Below are 16,749 nucleotides of genomic sequence, written 5' to 3' on the forward strand. Positions count from 1 at the left end.
CCAGTCAGTGCTCAGTGCAGCCAGCAGCTCACCCAAACCTCTCTCTCCCGGTCCTGGAGGACTGGGAGAAGTGACAAGAGTCTCAGGGGGGTGATTGCAGGAAAAGGGATGAGAGGGAGTGGCAAGGAAAAGCAGACATTGATGGTTCAGCTAATATCTTTGGGAATAAAAGTATGCGTGGGAGGGTCAGACAAAGCGAGGAGTGGCTCTGCTGGAGAGAAAAGGCAGAGCTGAGTTCCACAGAGCACTTCAGGAGGTGCCAGGAATGTTGTTTCCTGGCATGTGGTGTGGCAGGAAGCTCCAGAAATTACAGCTGTGTTTTGTCTTCTGGCCAGCTGAGAGGGCTGTAACAGGCTGTCTGAGGGCTCCTTACTACCCAAGTTAAGCTGGGGAGACAGAAGCTCATTGTCAGTGAAGCTGGGTAAAGGTGATGGTTAGCTTTGGTGAGCTGATCCCATTCTGTGTTACTGTGCTGGACATTAAGGAAGTCATCTAGAAAAACCTGGATCCTGTTCTTTTAGTGTTTCCAGGAATGGAAAAGCCAGCACAAGCCTCAGTAAATCATAGTGGGAGTTAATTGCCTTGGCTATTGAAAAGGTCCTCTCTTATTTTTAGTCTGATTTGTTTAACATCAGCTTCCACTTACTGGATTTGTTTACACCTTCAGATGTTGCACTGAAGGCCCCATTGTCAAAAATCTGTTTTCCAAAAGGTGAATCAACTTCTCCTTTAACCTACTTCTTGACATGACTCCTTCAAGTAGCTGCTGGGGTTTGATTGTGTTAGGAGATTTCCTGCAGTCCTCCAGGTGTTCCTGCAGTTAGTCTCTGAACTTTCTCCAACTTACCAGAGAAGCCTATTCTAAGTTAAAAAAGAAGAGGGACTGACAGAAATGGGAAGAGATTGAACAGGGCCAAGGGCAGGGTTCTACACTTGGACCACAACAACCCCAAGCAGCATTACAGGTTGGGGACAGAGTGGCTGAGAGCAGGCAGGCAGAGAGGGAACTGGGGGTGCTGGGAGAGAGTAGGCTGAAGATGAGGCAGCAGTGCCCAGGTGGGCAGCAGAGCCAATGGCATCCTGGGCTGGCTCAGGAGCAGTGTGGGCAGCAGGACAAGGGAGGTTCTTCTGCCCCTGTGCTAAACTCTGCTTAGGCCACACCTGGAGTGCTGTGTCCAGTTCTGGGCTCCTCCATTCAAGAGAGAAGTTGCAGTACTGGAAGGTGTCCACAGGAGGGCGACAAAGCTGTGAGGGGCCTGGAGCAGAGCCCTGTGAGGAGAGGCTGAGGGAGCTGGGGGTGTGCAGCCTGCAGCAGAGGAGGCTCAGGGCAGAGCTCATTGCTGTCTGCAGCTGCCTGAAGGGAGGCTGTAGCCAGGTGGGGTTGGGCTCTGCTGCCAGGCAAGCAGCAACAGAAGAAGGGGACAGAGTCTCAAGCTGTGCCAGGGCAGGTCTAGGCTGGATGTTAGGAGGAAGTTGTTGGCAGAGAGAGTGATTGGCATTGGAATGGACTGCCCAGGGAGGTGGTGGAGTCACCATCCCTGGAGGTGTCTAAGCCAAGCCTGGCTGGGGCACTTAGTGCCATGGTCTGGTTGATTGGCCAGGGCTGGGTGCTAGGTTGGGCTGGCTGAGCTTGGAGGTCTCTCCCAAGCTGGTTGATTCTTTGGTTCTATGAAATTACCCACGTGCTAATACCCAGAGAAGCATAACTACTCCTACTGACACTGCCTTTGCTCTCTGCTTGCATAAATGGGATTTGCTGAGGAAAGATTTTGCCCTTCTAACTCAGCAGCACCCATTTATTGCTGTTGCAATCCTGCCTTCTGCTCTGCACTCTTTAAATTATGAAAGGCTCTGTTCTGAGAAATGGCTGCAAATGTTTCCTCTGCTTTATTAGCTAGCATGGTTTGTGCTGCTGCTGCTGTTTGTAGAGCATCCAAAGCCTCATAGAGGCTTGGAACCACACAGACCCAGCTGTGCTTGGTGTTTTGGTGGCGCTGGTGCTGGCACTCCACTTGCTTCAGTGATTGCAGCATTAGTTGGCACTGCTGAAAAGCCTCTGTGCAAGCATCTTGCACGTTTGCAATCTGAGCTGGCAGCACAGGCCAGGAGCTGGGAGTTTCCTGTTGGATCTGTTGCTGTACTGCTTGATCCAACCCCCTTGTCTCTGCAGTTCTGCTTTCCTTACTTTTCACCCTTTCTTCCCACCTCTGTCACAGGAACATGGTTCAGGGCCTGTGCACTAAGCCAGCATGAGAAGTGCAGTGTGTGCTCCTGTTGAGAGTTACACCCCAGGTTTATCCACAGGTGTACCTCTTCTGCAGTGCCTGGGCTTGTGTGCAGGCCTTGCAGCCTCCACTAGGTGCAGCCTTTGTTGGAATGGAGCAGGTGATGGACGTGGGACAGGCAGTGTGTGGTGATCAATATAGTGGAAGACCCTAGACAGGTACTGCAGATGAGAATAGATTTCATGTCCATCCTCACAGACTCCAACTGTGCAGTCTCTGCTCTGGTTGTAAACCAATTACTCTACATTTAGAGAGAAGGAAGCTGTGGTACCCTGACCAGATTTTGGCAGTCCAGAGTATTTTTGGACACTGGCTTGACCTGAAAATGGAAGAACAGCTGGGGAGCTGAAGCACCCATAGCATCAAGCAGGCTGGAAGAGAGCTCCAAGCTCCTCCAGTCCAAACTAGCACCCAGCCCTGTCCACTCAACCAGACCATGGCACTAAATGCCTCATCCAGGCTTTGCTTCAACACCTCCAGGCACAGCGACTCCACCACCTCCCTGGGTAGCCCATTCCAATGCCAATAACTCTCTCTGACAACAACTTCCTCCTAACATCCAGCCTAGACCTCCCCTGGCACAACTTGAGACTCTGTCCCCCTGTTCTGAGAGAAGTGGCCAACCTCACCTGGCTACAGCCTCCCTTCAGGTAGCTGCAGACAGCAATGAGCTCTGCCCTGAGCCTCCTCTTCTGCAGGCTGCACCCCCCCAGCTCCCTCAGCCTCTCCTCCCAGGGCTGTGCTCCAGGCCCCTCCCCAGCCTTGCTGCCCTTCTCTGGACACATTCCAGTACCTCAGCAGCTCTCTTCATCTCCATATCAGGTAGTAGGCATAGCAGCACTTCAGATGCTGATACAAGGAGCTTGCCTGATCTCCCCCAGGTACCCCTCACTGGGTATCTGCTCTCCAGGTGAGTCTAGGTGGATCCACACTCTCCAGATTACAGAAGACACAACTCAAGAGGCAGTGCTGTCAGAAGTACAGGAGATCAAAATATTGTCTCTGCCTAGTGCAGAGTGAGCAGATCAATAAGGGATTTAATAAGGAAATGGAATCAATAAGGATGTGGACTGCTGCCACCCAGGAAAGAGTTGCTGGGAGATAGTAAAGGGAGAGCATCATCGTGCTGGGCCAGCTTCATCTGTGGCACGTGGCTGATGGCCCATCCATCACTCCAAGTGGCTTCTAAAGCTTTGCCAAATTACAGTTTCAGCCTGCTTAGTCTCTGCTGAGTGAGCCCAGCTGTTTGCTGAGCAGAAGTGCTTCTGCCAGGCCACACTTGGCTGCTTGGGCTGCTGGCAGTTACCCCTCCACCAACATAACGATGCCTTCCTGTGTGCTGCTGTTCTGCCAGAAGGGTGGATTGCTGTGTGGCTGTTGAGTGCTCCTGTGAGGTAGGCAGGTGATGCTGCAGCCATAGCTGTGGGAAAGGATGCTGTTTTATCACTCCTCAGTGAGTGTGAGGTGCCAGACAGAGACAGGACACCAGCAGAGCCTTTATTTGTTAATAAATGGGGGGGAGAGGGGCAGAGAAGTCACCTTTCCCTGCTGCTATTGCACTGGTTCAGAATGTTAGTTCTCAAAGTGGCTTTGTCTTACTCCCTGTCATAGAATGGTTTAGGTTGGAAGGGACCTCAAGGATCATCCAGTTCCAACCCCATGCCATAGCCAGGGACACCTCCCACTAGAACAGGGCACTCAAGGCCTCATCCAACCTGGCCTTGAACCAGGGAGGTTGTGGAGCACAGAAGCACCCAATGTGATCTTTGATTTCCAGAGCTGGCTGAGTCTAGTCTGGGTGATTTACATAGTGGGGAGGGGTGGGGAACACCCCAACCACTACAACACCCTACCCTAGATCAGGCTGGCCAGAGCCTCATCCAGCCTGACCTTAAACACCTGCAGGGATGGGGCCTCAACCACCTCCCTGGGCAACCCAGTCCAGGCTCTCACCACTCTCATGCTGAAGAACTTAGAATCATAGAATCAATCAGGTTGGAAGAGACCTCCAAGCTCAGCCAGTCCAACCTAGCACCCAGCCCTGGCCAATCAACCCGACCATGGCACTAAGTACCTCCAGCTTTGCTCCATTCCCCCTAGACCTGTCACTACCTGATAGCCTAAAAAGTCCCTCCCCAGCATTTTTGTCTGCCCCCTTCAGATACTGGAAGGTCACCTGGGAGCCTCCTCTTGTCCATGAGGCCATGCTTGGTATTCAAGTGCAGGCTAGACAGAGGAGGCTAGCTTCAAACCAGCACAGGTGTCCCTGGGCATGGCAGGGGGGTTGACCCTAAATGATCCTTGTGGTCCCTTCCAACCCTGGCTGATTCTAGGATGCTTCTTGATGTCCATGTCCCTCACTGAGAGAACGGAATGGGTTCCTAACATCCCTGCAACAGCTAGAAAAGGAGGAAGCAAGGCTGCTCTTTCTCCTCAATCCACTTGAGACACAAAGCCTTCATGCTCTAAGGCAGGCTCAGGTTTCTTGCTGAGCTTTCCCACACACCTTCCTGCTGATTTTTTTACCTACCTTAAATCAGCAGTATCTGAGGTTGGTTAAATTCAGTTAAATTGCCCTCTCCATGCAGTTAAAGAAAACCAGTTGTGTTCATCCAGCCCCTTTATATGTCTGTGTGCCTTGAAAATGCCTCTCAGCACTGACTGCAGGTGGCCCTTAAATACCATCTGTGATTTATTTCTGGAAAGAATTAAAATACCAGCACCATTTGTTAGCCTGCTTTTTACAGGGAGCCAGAAACATGCACAACACTGCTCTGCTGTGACTGCCAGGGCTGCCTTTGCTCCTGAAACCAGCAGTGTCCTTCTGGCACTTTAATGTTGCTTAGGTCAGGCCCTGGGAGCAAGCCTTCTGGTTAAGCATTTGAGGAAGCAGCTTCATGGAGGCTTTGTAGGATGCCTTCTGTTAGTGGATGCTGCAGGCATTTGTCATAGAATGGGTTAGGTTGGAAGGGACCTCAAAGACCATCCAGTTCCAAACCTCCTGCCATAGGCTGGGACACCTCCCACTAAAACAGGTCATTCAGCCTGGCCTGGGAGGGGGGCTGGGAGGGAATGGTCAAGTACAGCTAACAGAAAAAAGCAGATCCAGTTGTCATAGAATCATAGAATGGTTTAGGTTGGAAGGGACCTCAAGGATCATCCAGTTCCAACCCCCTGCCATAGCCAGGGACATCTCCCACTAGAGCAGGTCACTCAAGGCCTCATCCATCCTGGTCCTGAACACCTCCAGGGAGGTTGTGGAGCCCAGAAGCACCCAATGTGATCAAAGCACCTAACACAAGGAGTATACCCTGAAGGTGTGCAGGGTCTGTAGGAGAAGATCTGGTTTGCACTCTCCTTGGGAATGGAAGAGGATCATCAGGATCCCATCACAACCTGCAGCAAGCAAAGGGAAACCAACACAAGGACATGCAACTGTTGGAGCCAGTCCAGAGGAGGGGCACAAAGCTGCTCAGAGGGCTCCAGCAGCTCTGCAGCCTGGAGAAGAGAAGACTTTGAGGACACCTTGGAGTGGCCTTCCAGTATCTGAAAGGAGCTTACAGGAAGGCTGGGGAGGGACTATTGACAAAGTCTTGTAATGACAGGACAAGGAGGAATGGGTTTGAACTGGCAGAGGGGAGATTGAAAGTGGATGTTAGGAAAGGGTTGTTTGCAGTGAGGGTGGTGAGACACTGGCACAGGTTGCCCAGGGAGGTTGTGGATCACAGAATCTTTGATCACATTGGGTGCTTCTGTCTTCCACAGTCTCCCTGGAGGTGGTCAAGGCCAGGCTGGATGAGGCCTTGAGTGACCTGTTCTAGTCAGAGGTGTCCCTCCCTATGGCAGGAGGTTGGAACTGGATGATCTTTGAGGTCCCTTCCAACCCAAACCATTCTATTCTATGATTCCTGTGTGCTCTGTGGAGGTGCCTGCACCATTCACACTGTCTGCAGGCTGGATGTGTTGTGAATTTTAAGTCCTGTGCTGGGCATGAGTAGTTTCCAGGATTTTCAGGACTTGGGTGGATCCTGCATAAATTCTTGATGTGAGGGCATAAGCAAGCAGCCCAGTTTGGTAAGCTGCTGTTGCCTTGGCACTGCAGGGAACGTGTGAGTTAGGCAGGGAAGGGGTTTTTTAACTCATATTTAGTTCTGACATTGTTTTGACTTAAAATCTCCTTTTTTTTTTCCTCCCCCCTCCTGCCCTAGTTTGAGAATTGGATGAAAAAACTTAAGTGGTGGTATTGATTGATCTGCCACAGGTTTGTGTTTTCAGTGACCTCCCTCTTCATAAGCTGTGCTTTTTGGTTTGTGTTTCTTCTTCATGGATGCTGTACTCAAAGGACTCCTGAAGCTTTTGTCAGTTAAAACTATTCAGCTTCTCTTCTTTTCCTGTTTGTGTCCTGGAGAGGTTTCCCTTGATATTAGGGTACAGCATGGCTGCTGTCCCTTGTGTTTGCCCATCTGCCTTGGATGCTCAGGTTAGTGAAAGGGTTTACTGGAGGCAGGGTGCCTGTGGGCTGCTGTTCCTGCTGGCTGGGCTGCTGTGCCATGGGGGAGGTTATATGGCCAGCTCCTCTCTTTATAGAATCAACCAGGGACACCTCATCCAACCTGGCCTTGAACACCTCCAGGGAATCACAGAATCATAGAATCAAGCAGGTTGGAAGAGACCTCCAAGCTCATCAACTCCAACCTAGCACCCAGCCCTGTCCAATGATAGAATCGAGCAGGTTGGAAGAGACCTCCAAGCTCATCAACTCCAACCTAGCACCCAGCCCTGTCCAATCATAGAATCGAGCAGGTTGGAAGAGACCTCCAAGCTCATCAACTCCAACCTAGCACCCAGCCCTGTCCAATCATAGAATCGAGCAGGTTGGAAGAGACCTCCAAGCTCAACCACTCCAACCTAGCACCCAGCCCTGTCCAATCATAGAATCAAGCAGGTTGGAAGAGACCTCCAAGCTCATCCACTCCAACCTAGCACCCAGCCCTATCCAGTCAACTCAACCATGGCACTAAGTGCCTGATCCATTCTTTCCTTGACCATGGCTCTGCACTTCTTTTGATAGCCTCTTGTGCCCTTTGGTGGCTGTGGGAGCTGCTGGTGGTGCAGCCTTTTCCCCTACTGTGGCAGTTTCCATGGATAACTGCACATTAGCCTGGCCCCATCCCTGTTGCTCTCTGCTCTCAGGCAGCCATGCAAGAGCAAGGTGAGGGGTGGGAGTTGTCAGGCAAAGCCTTTTGCCCCTGAACTACTTCTGGCAGCAGACCAAAGGCTGTTTAAAGGCAGGACTGCAAGCAGAGCTTGCCTGTTGTTTGAGAAGTCTCTCTTAAACTGCATTAAAAGAATCACAGTTCTTGGTGGTGGTGTAGCCATGACAACAAATTTCTCTCCCTGTCTCTCCCTTTTTTTTTGTCTCCTGGAATTGTCTTGTAGTTCAGATGTGTTGCCAAACCTGCATGAAATTAAGAGCCAAAGAAATGCTCCCCAGCTTCTTGATGGCTCTCTGTGGTTTACCCCTGGTTATCTCCTTGTGCCAATCTCTTAACTCTACAAGTTAGTGAGGCTTTTTGTTGGGTGGTATCGGGGGGGACTTTTGCTAGCCTGAAATAAGTGAGAATAATTACTTGGAGGAGTCCTTGTGCAGGGTGTACCTGGAATAGCAAAGGGGAAAGCTGCTTGAATTTGTTCTGACATTTGCAGCCACAGCACTGGAGGAATCATTTGAATTATTCATTCTGCAGCAGGGAAACATCCCACTTGTCTTCTCCTTAGAAATAAATTCCCAGTCTGGTTGGAAAGATGCTTTTAAGAGTTGCTTTCCTTGGGTGTTTTAAAAGGACTTTTTTCCCCATTTACAGAGTTATCATAGAATCAAGCTCATCCAGTCCAACCTAGCACCCAGCCCTGGCCAAGCAACCAGACCATGGCACTAAGTGCCCCAGCCAGGCTTGGCTTCAACACCTCCAGGCACAGCAACTCCCCCACCTCCTTGGGCAGCCCATTCCAATGCCAATCACTCTCTCTGCCAACAACTTCCTCCTAACATCCAGCCTAGACCTCCCCTGGCACAACTTCACACTGTGTCCCTTTGTTCTGTTGCTGCTTGCCTGGCAGAAGAACCCAACCCCATCTGGCTACAACCTCCCTTCAGGGAGCTGCAGACAGCAATGAGCTCTGCCCTGAGCCTCCTCTGCTGCAGGCTGCAGCCTCTCCTCATAGGGTTTGTGTTCCAGGCCCCTCACCAGCCTTGCTGCCCTTCTCTGGACACTTTCCAGCACCTCAACATCTCTCTTGAATGGAGGACCCCAGAACTGGACACAGCACTCAAGGTGTGGCCTGAGCAGTGCTGAGTCCAGGGGCAGAAGATCCTCCCTTGTCCTGCTGCCCACACTGCTCCTGAGCCAGCCCAGGATGCCATTGGCTTTCTTGGCCACCTGGGCACAGCTCTCAGTGCAGGATTTTGAAGGCAACCATTCTGGTTTCTAGAAGAAAGGACAAACTGCTTTGGGGGGTTGTTTTTTTGCACATGGACTGCTTCTTGTAGGAGAAATGTAATGAAATTCAGCTTTCTTTCATAAATAATGCAGCCCTTGCATGTGATTAGGTGAAGCCTAGAGGAGTTTTTGCCTCCTCAGATGCACAGCAAGAAGGATATTGCCTGCAGACTGTTACCATTATCAGTGGTGGTGGCAAGGAAAATGCAGCTCTGTGTGTGTCAGGCAGAAAGCTTTGTCACTGAAGAGAAGCTGCAGGACCAAAGTATTTGTGTTCCAACAGCTGATTCCTTGCCTCTTGGTGTCCTGGCTGCTTGTAAGACAAGATCTGATTTCTGAGTGTTACCATGAAGAGACTTCAAGGTAACTGGAGGCCTCCTCATCCTGGTGATGGTCTTCTGACACTTCCAGTAAATAATGAGATGTGAGGGTGAGGCAACCTCTGCATCAAGCAGTGCTACAGGCTGGGGACAACATGGCTGGAGAGCAGCCAGGCAGAAAGCCCTGCCTGGCTACCAGTACCTGGGGGTGCTGGGAGATGTTTTAATGACAGCCCTGCTAACAAGTTGTTGGAGGAGCAGTGAAGTCTGCTTTCTCCAGAGTTCTCTGCCTTGCAGTTAGGCTCCCTGACGTTCCAGGAGCTTTTGCCATGGGATGAGGGATTTGTCAGCATGGGTTATCTGGTGTCTGGTGAGAGTGCTGAGCTCACGTGGCAGTCTCTCCCTTAATGGAGGCTGTAATGGTTTGGGTGTGACCTGACTCCCCCACACTTAAGAAGATCACCCAGACTAGACTCAGCTGAACTGGGAATTAGAATGGAGCTTTATATTCACAGCTTAGCTCAGTATCCAAGCAGGTGGTTACAATATCTACAGCTATAGACAGAAATGGACAAGTTAAAGGTAATACAGAAACACAGCAGCCCTGCCAGAAACCTGAGTCCCCAGGAGGGCTCCCAACCACCCTTCCACCTTCTCCCCACCCCTCTAACTTATCCCAGACTTTGCCTGACCTTCAGGGTGAGTTTGGAGAATGGGCAAGGGGGGTTAGAAGCAGAGGGATTAGTCACACAGAGAGCAGGTTAGGGAGAGAAGGGAGGCAGCCAGAGCCAGAGAGCAACTCTGTTATCTATATTTGTGTTCTTGTTCTTATCCATCTCAGCAAGGCTCTGAGTGCAGCAGCCATCACCATTGTTTCCTTTTCACAGCCTAGCATCTCATTCCTCTCACTAAAATATCCCAGCTAGGCTCAAACTAGCACAACCCACCCCTGCCTATTTCACTCAGAGTTACACTGAGAATTACCTGTCTAATCTGGCAGCATCTCCCAGCATCACTCAGGCAGTGGTTTTCTGACAGTTGGAGGAACATAGTGTGTGCTGTCAGGTTGGCTGGTGGTGGCCAAGAGGCTCCAAAGGTGTTCTGGGGGTAGAGAGGCAGGCTGCCTCTCCATCTCTCACATGTGTGCACGCACGCCAGGCACCACCACGTAAGCTTTGCTCCTTATGAAACAAGGCTGAAAGCAGGCAGTGCTGAGTTCTGGAAGTGATTTACCCTTGGAATGGGCTGCCCAGGGAGGTGGTGGAGTCGCTGTCCTTGGAGGTGTTGAAGCAAAAGCTGGATGAGGCACTTAGTGCCATGGTCTAGTTGATTGGTAGGGCTGAGTGCTAGGTTGGGCTGGCTGAGCTTGGAGGTCTCTTCCAACTTGGTTAATTCTATGATGTCAGAGGCTAGGGATGGTTTTATGTGTGAGCACTGCCAGGAATAGTGCACAGCTTTTATCCCAGCCAACTGGAAAGAAAGCCTCAACAATTTCACTCCCAGTCTGTTTTTTTGGTCCAAAGCAGTATGAATATCCCAGAGAAGAAATGGGGGTCGAGACTGGGTGCTCAGTCACTTGCCCTGAGTTAGACAGGACAGTTTTCACTCCAGTTGCTGCTCAAGGTATCACACAGTGCTGTGTGCCAGCTGCTGACAAGCAGGCAAGCAAGCTTGGTCTTTTCCCTTGGTGCATCTTCCCTTAATACTGCTGTGGAAAGCATTTCTTCCAGCCTGCTTCATCTAGGACAGCTCAGCCTTGATACCAACTGGATTTTAGAGCCAAGGTCAAGACTAAGCAGCAGCCACTGTCTCATCTTTTGCTGATGCAAAACACAGGCAGCCTCTCACATCCCAAAGTGCTGCAGCCTCGCTGGGTAGCTTCACTGATGGAAAGTGATACCGTTTCTATGCCAACTGCAGCCTCACCATGAGTTTCCTACTCTTTGCTACTCTGCAAAAAGATCCATTAGGGACCTCTTCAGAACTCCTTTGAGCAGTGAATGCAGTGGTGTGGGTGGATGGAGATGCTGAGCAGTGCTCCTGAGGGCTTGCAGCAGCAGGAGTGGGTACCTCTGACAAACAGGATGCTTATGTCTATGGGAGGGATGTTGACAGAGGCTGCAGTCCTTAGTTACTAAGAGTGGTGGCTGCATGCTTGAATGATCTGCCTCTGTCTATATGGCTTTTGCAGTCCCTGTCTGCTAGGCTTGATGTTGAGTGGAAAGAAGACTTCTGGATCTTCTTTTGCTTAGCTGTATGAGGCATTGTAGATCAGTTACTGGCATGTGCCTGTTTCTCCTGGAGTTTGGCAGAGCAGCTCTGGCTTGTTTGCAGAGCACTTTGAATGAAGACATTCAAGCTGCCTAGGTTGCTTTGCCTCTTGCTTGGAGGGTGAAATAGGTTTTGAAAGATATTCAGTGTTCCCTTTTGACCTGAAGGTGTACAGGGTCTGTAGGAGAAGATCTGGTTTGCACTCTGCTTGGGAAGTTAAAAGGATCCTCAGGATCCCATCAGAACCTGCAGCAAACAAAGGGAAACCAGCACAAGGACATGCAACTGTTGGAGCCAGTCCTGAGGAGGGGCACAAAGCTGCTCAGAGGGCTGCAGCAGCTCTGCTCTGAGGACAGGCTACAAGAGTTGGGGCTCTGCAGCCTGGAGAAGAGAAGGTTTTGAGGACACCTTGGAGTGGCCTTCCAGTATCTGAAGGGGGCTCCAGGAAGGCTGGGGAGGGACTATTGACAAGGTCTTGTCATGACAGGACAAGGGGGAATGGGTTTGAACTGGCAGAGGGGAGATGGAAAGTGGATGTTAGGAAGGAGTTCTTTGCAGTGAGGCACAGGTTGCCCAGGGAGGTTGTGGAGGACAGAAGCACCCAATCAAAGATCACATTGGGTGCTTCTGTGCTCCACAACCTGCCCTGGAGGTGTTCAAAGCCAGGTTGGATGAGCAACCTGTTCTAGTGGGAGGTGTCCCTGCCTATGTCAGGAGATTGGAACTGGATGATCCTTGAGCTCCCTTCCAACCTAAACCATTCTGTGATTTCCTAGCTGACAGCAGTGGTGGCAGCACTGGTGCCCTCAGCTTGATTTGTCAATGAATGAGTGTCTATAGCTTGATATTTCATCTTTCCTAGGCTGTACCCTCGTCATGCAAGTGCTCTCAACAACCTGGGGACACTGACCAAAGAAGTGGTGGAGGCACAGGACTACTACAGACGAGCCCTCCAGTTAAACCCTCAGCACAACCGTGCTCTCTTCAACCTCGGCAACCTGCTCAAGTAAGTGGAGTGTGGAACTGGCACCAGGGGAATCCCTCTGCTCTGCACACACATCAAGGAATTAGACTCTCTTAAGCCAACTGATGAATCACAGAACTTCAAAGGTTGGAAGGGACCTCCAGGGATAAAGTCCAACCTCCCTGTCAAGGTAGCATCACCCAGGGTAGTCTGCACAGGAACTCATCCAGGCAGGTTTTGAAAGCCTCCAGAGAAGGAGACTCCACAACCTCTCTGGGCAGCCTGCCCCAGGGCTCTGTCACCCTCACTGCAAATAAGTTTCTCCTCACGCTGAGCTGAAGCCTTCTATGCTCCAGTTTGCATCCATTGCTCCTTGGCTTATTGCTGCTGACCAGCAAAAAGAGCTTGGCCTCCTCCACTTGACCCCCACCCCTCAGATGTTTGTATACATGGATCAGATCTCCTCTCGGTCTCTTCTCCAGACTAAACACCCCCAGGGCTCTCAGCCTCAATTCATAGGGCAGATGATCAAGTTCCCCACTCATCCCCCTGGCTCTCTGCTGGACTGTTTCCAGCAGGCCCCTGTCTCTTGAACTGGAGAACCCAAAACTGGACACAGTATTCCATGTGTGGTCTCACCAGGACAGATTAGAGGGGGAAAAGAACCTCCTTAGACCTGCTGGCCACACTTTTCCTTATGCAGCCCAGGGAGGAATGCCATTATTCCTTATAGATGGCCAGGTCTCTGGCACAGAGGTGAGGCTTACTTTGGGTAGCCTTATGCTATCAGACCCTGTTTACAGCTGTGTTTCAGCTGAAGGGAATTAGCTTGGTTCAACCTGAAGGGAGGCTGTAGCCAGATGGGGTTGGTCTCTGCTGCCAGGCAAGCAGCAATAGAACAAGGGGACACAGACTCAAGTTGTGGCAGGGGAGGTCTAGGCTGGATGTTCTGATGAAGTTGTTGGCAGAGAGAGTGATTGGCATTGGAATGGCCTGCCCAGGGAGGTGGTGGAGTGGCCGTGCCTGGAGGGGTTGAAGCAAAGCCTGGCTGGGGCACTTAGTGCCATGGTCTGGTTGGTTGGCCAGGGCTGGGTGCTAGGTTGGACTGGATGATCTTGGAGGTCTCTTCCAACCTACTTGATTCTATGTTGGTTGGACAGGCCAGGGTGATAGGTAGGTTGGACTGGGTGAGCTTGGAGGTCTCTTCCAACCTGCTTGATTCTATGCTTCTATGAAATCAGGCATCAAAACATGCAGTGCCCAAACCAAACTAGTCACCTAAGACTCCCATCTGAGTGGAGAGGTTTCCAGCAGAGCAAGCCACGTTCAAAGACAGGCCTCTGATGCAGATCTAATGAATAACACAGACCCAACAGATCTCTCTCTGCAAATTCCCACTTCACCTCATTAGCTGTCTGGAAGGCTGACACACAGTTCAGGAGTAAGCACCTGACTCTGAGATGCTCAGAGCAATAAAAGCTTCATCCCATTAGAGGTTGGGTCTGGATTTGAGAGAGAAGCTGGCTTGCATCCCCATACAGCTGTTCTGCTGAGCAAGAAAATGGATTCATCAGCTCATAATTTCCCTTATTATTCAGAGTGCCAGCCTTCAGTGAGGAGAACAGCAGACAGTCATAGCCATGCAAATGAATTTGGCTAACCCTAGCTCAAGACTGAACTTAAACCTATGCAAGAGGCTTTGCCAGTGTGGTAAGATCTGCTAGGAGTACAGTTAAAGACAAATGAATCTCTTTTGCAGCAGCAAAACCTCTTGTTTTGGTGTTTGCAGACAGCTGTGTGAGCTGCAGCAGCAAAACCACATTTTTACTGATACAAACTATGCCTGCTCTGCTGGTAATAGGTCTCTTTTAGGTCAGTCTTTTAGAGCGAAGCAGGCATTAGTGTCAGGATGGTTTCCAGGTGGCACTGTCCAATCTGAACCTGCTTTATCTCTCAGGGCCTGAAATGTTTTCAGTCTGAGTTTCTGTGGCAGATACCAAGTGGATTACTGAAGCTTTGCTGAGCACATTCAGTGTTGGGTAATATCAGGGTAGGGTGTCCCTGCCCATGGCAGGGGGGTTAGAACTGGCTGATCCTTGCAGTCCCTTCCAACCCTGACTGATTCTGTGATCCACTGCTTGAGATTTAAGCTTGAGTAAAAATCTGTTTTGAGGACCAGAGGGTGGAATTTCTAATGTCCTTCTCCTGAGGAAGCCCTAGATGAAAAAGGATGTTTTCATTTGCTCTTTACACCTCATGAAGACAGCTCCGTGCCAGAAGATGAATGTTCTCAGGAAACATTGCAGGGCAATGGCTGAATAAGCCTCTGGTTTTGTTTGCACATCCTAAAATACAGCTACATGTCAACATTTTCCTCCCTAATGTAAATATTGGAGAGTAGATAATTAGGGCCATGCCAACAGATTTCTTGTTTAAAACAGACCCAAAAGATGGCCTGCCTCAGAGTGAGAGATCTTGGCTCTGCTGATGTGCTCTGTGAGCAGTGCCACAGAGCAGCCCTGGTGCTGCTTTGTTGTGCAGCTTCCCTTTCTAGAAATACTTAACTCCTCTGTACAGATTCATCCAGAAGCACAGAGGTCAGTAAAGTCCAGAATACCTCACAGGTGTATAGATCATAGAATCTTAGGTGAGGTTGGGGGGTAGGCAAGGGAGGTTGGAAACAGAAGGATTAATTACACAGAGGAAGCCCAGGGGGAAAAGCACAGACACTGACTCCAGTGGAGACACACATCCTCACTGTCCTGGCTGTGTTTGTGTCACAGAATCATAGTATCAAGCAGGTTGGAAGAGACCTCCAAGATCATCCAGTCCAGCCTAGCACCCAGCCCTGTCCACTCAACCAGACCATGGCACTAAGTGCCCCAGCCAGGCTTTGCTCCAGGGACAGCAACTCCACCACCTCCCTGGGCAGCCCATTCCAATGCCAATCACTCTCTGCCAACAACTTCCTCCTAACATCCAGCCTAGACCTGCCCTGGCACAACTTGAGACTGTGTCCCCTTCTTCTCTTACTGCTTGCCTGGCAGAAGAGCCCAACCCCACCTGGCTACAGCCTCCCTTCAGGTAGTTGTAGCCATCAATGAGGTCTGCCCTGAGCCTCCTCTTCTGCAGGCTGCACACCCCCAGCTCCCTCAGCCTCTCCTCACAAGACTGTGCTCCAGGCCCCTCCCCAGCCTTGCTGCCCTTCTCTGGACACCTTCCAGTACTTCAACTTCTCTCTTGAATTGAGGAGCCCAGAACTGGGCACAGCACTCAAGGTGTGGCCTGACAGGGGTTGAGTACAGTCCTTGTTTTTATCCATCTCAGCAAGCCTAGGAGTGCAGCAGCCATCACCACTGTTTCTTTTTCACAGCCTAGCACCTAATTTTCCTCCTGAAAACTCTCCAGTTATCCTCAAACCAGCCCACACAGCAAAGGTGTACATTTCCTGGCCTTTTCTGCCCCAGATCCCCAGTTGACAGCACATTGGTGTATCAGGGCTGTCCCTCCAATGCTCTGTGCTCTCCCAGATTGCATGGCATTTATAGAAGCAACATCCTCCATGCTGCAAAGCCTTGGCCTTGAGCCAGGCAACCACTTCAGCCACTAATTAATTTGCATACATAAAAGTTAAGTATGCCTCTAAGTGCTTGGCTAGAGCACTGGGTGTCCTGCAGGCCTGAGCTCTCTGCCAAACCACTGGATCTGCTTTTGTGACCATAATTGTGTCTGTCACATGAAAAGATGCCATGATCTTTGCCTCTCTACCCTCACTTACAGGAGGCAGCCATTGTGTTTGGGTCGTTGTATTCTTTTTGAAGTCCACTTTGGAAATCACCAGTAATTAAGAGGGCTGCCCCATGCTCAGAGAGCATGCTTGTGATTAATGGCAACCTGTGCTGCTGCTGAGTGGATCACTTCATCCTTTTATTTCTATAGCTGCCATTTCCCACTCTTTTTTGGGGCTTTTTGTGGTGGTTGTTTTGTTGGTTTTGTTGTTGTACCTGTAGAAAATCACAGAATCAAGCAGGTTGGAAGAGAGCTCCAAGCTCATCCAGTCCAGCCTAGCACCCAGCCCTGGCCAAGCAACCAGACCATGGCACTAAGTGCCCCAGCCAGGCTTGGCTTCAACACCTCCAGGGATGGCAACTCCACAACCTCCCTGGGCAGCCCATTCCAATGCCAATCACTCTCTCTGCCAACAACTTCCTCGGAACATCCAGCCTTGACCTCCCCTGGCACAGCTTGAGACTGTCCCCTTGTTCTGTTGCTGCTTGCCTGGCGGAAGAGCCCAACCCCACCTGGCTGCAGCCTCCCTTCAGGTAGCTGCAGACAGCAATGAGCTCTGCCCTGAGCCTCCTCTTCTGCAGGCTGCACACCCCCAGCTCCCTCAGCCTCTCCTCACAGGG

At 50.7% G+C, this 16,749-nt stretch overlaps 1 protein-coding gene across 2 annotated transcripts in view; it reads left to right on the forward strand.

The window, feature by feature from the left end:
• Nucleotides 1-16,749, forward strand: part of TMTC1 (transmembrane O-mannosyltransferase targeting cadherins 1) — a 99,079-nt gene that overhangs the window by 65,744 nt on the left and 16,586 nt on the right. For both annotated transcript variants that reach the window (XM_064155638.1, XM_064155639.1), the window contains exon 12: nt 12,239-12,382. In XM_064155638.1, the coding sequence (XP_064011708.1) occupies nt 12,239-12,382 (144 nt within the window). The remainder of the gene's footprint in view (nt 1-12,238; nt 12,383-16,749) is intronic.

The sequence above is a fragment of the Pogoniulus pusillus genome, chromosome 15, assembly GCF_015220805.1.
Source record: "Pogoniulus pusillus isolate bPogPus1 chromosome 15, bPogPus1.pri, whole genome shotgun sequence".
Taxonomy (NCBI): domain Eukaryota; kingdom Metazoa; phylum Chordata; class Aves; order Piciformes; family Lybiidae; genus Pogoniulus; species Pogoniulus pusillus.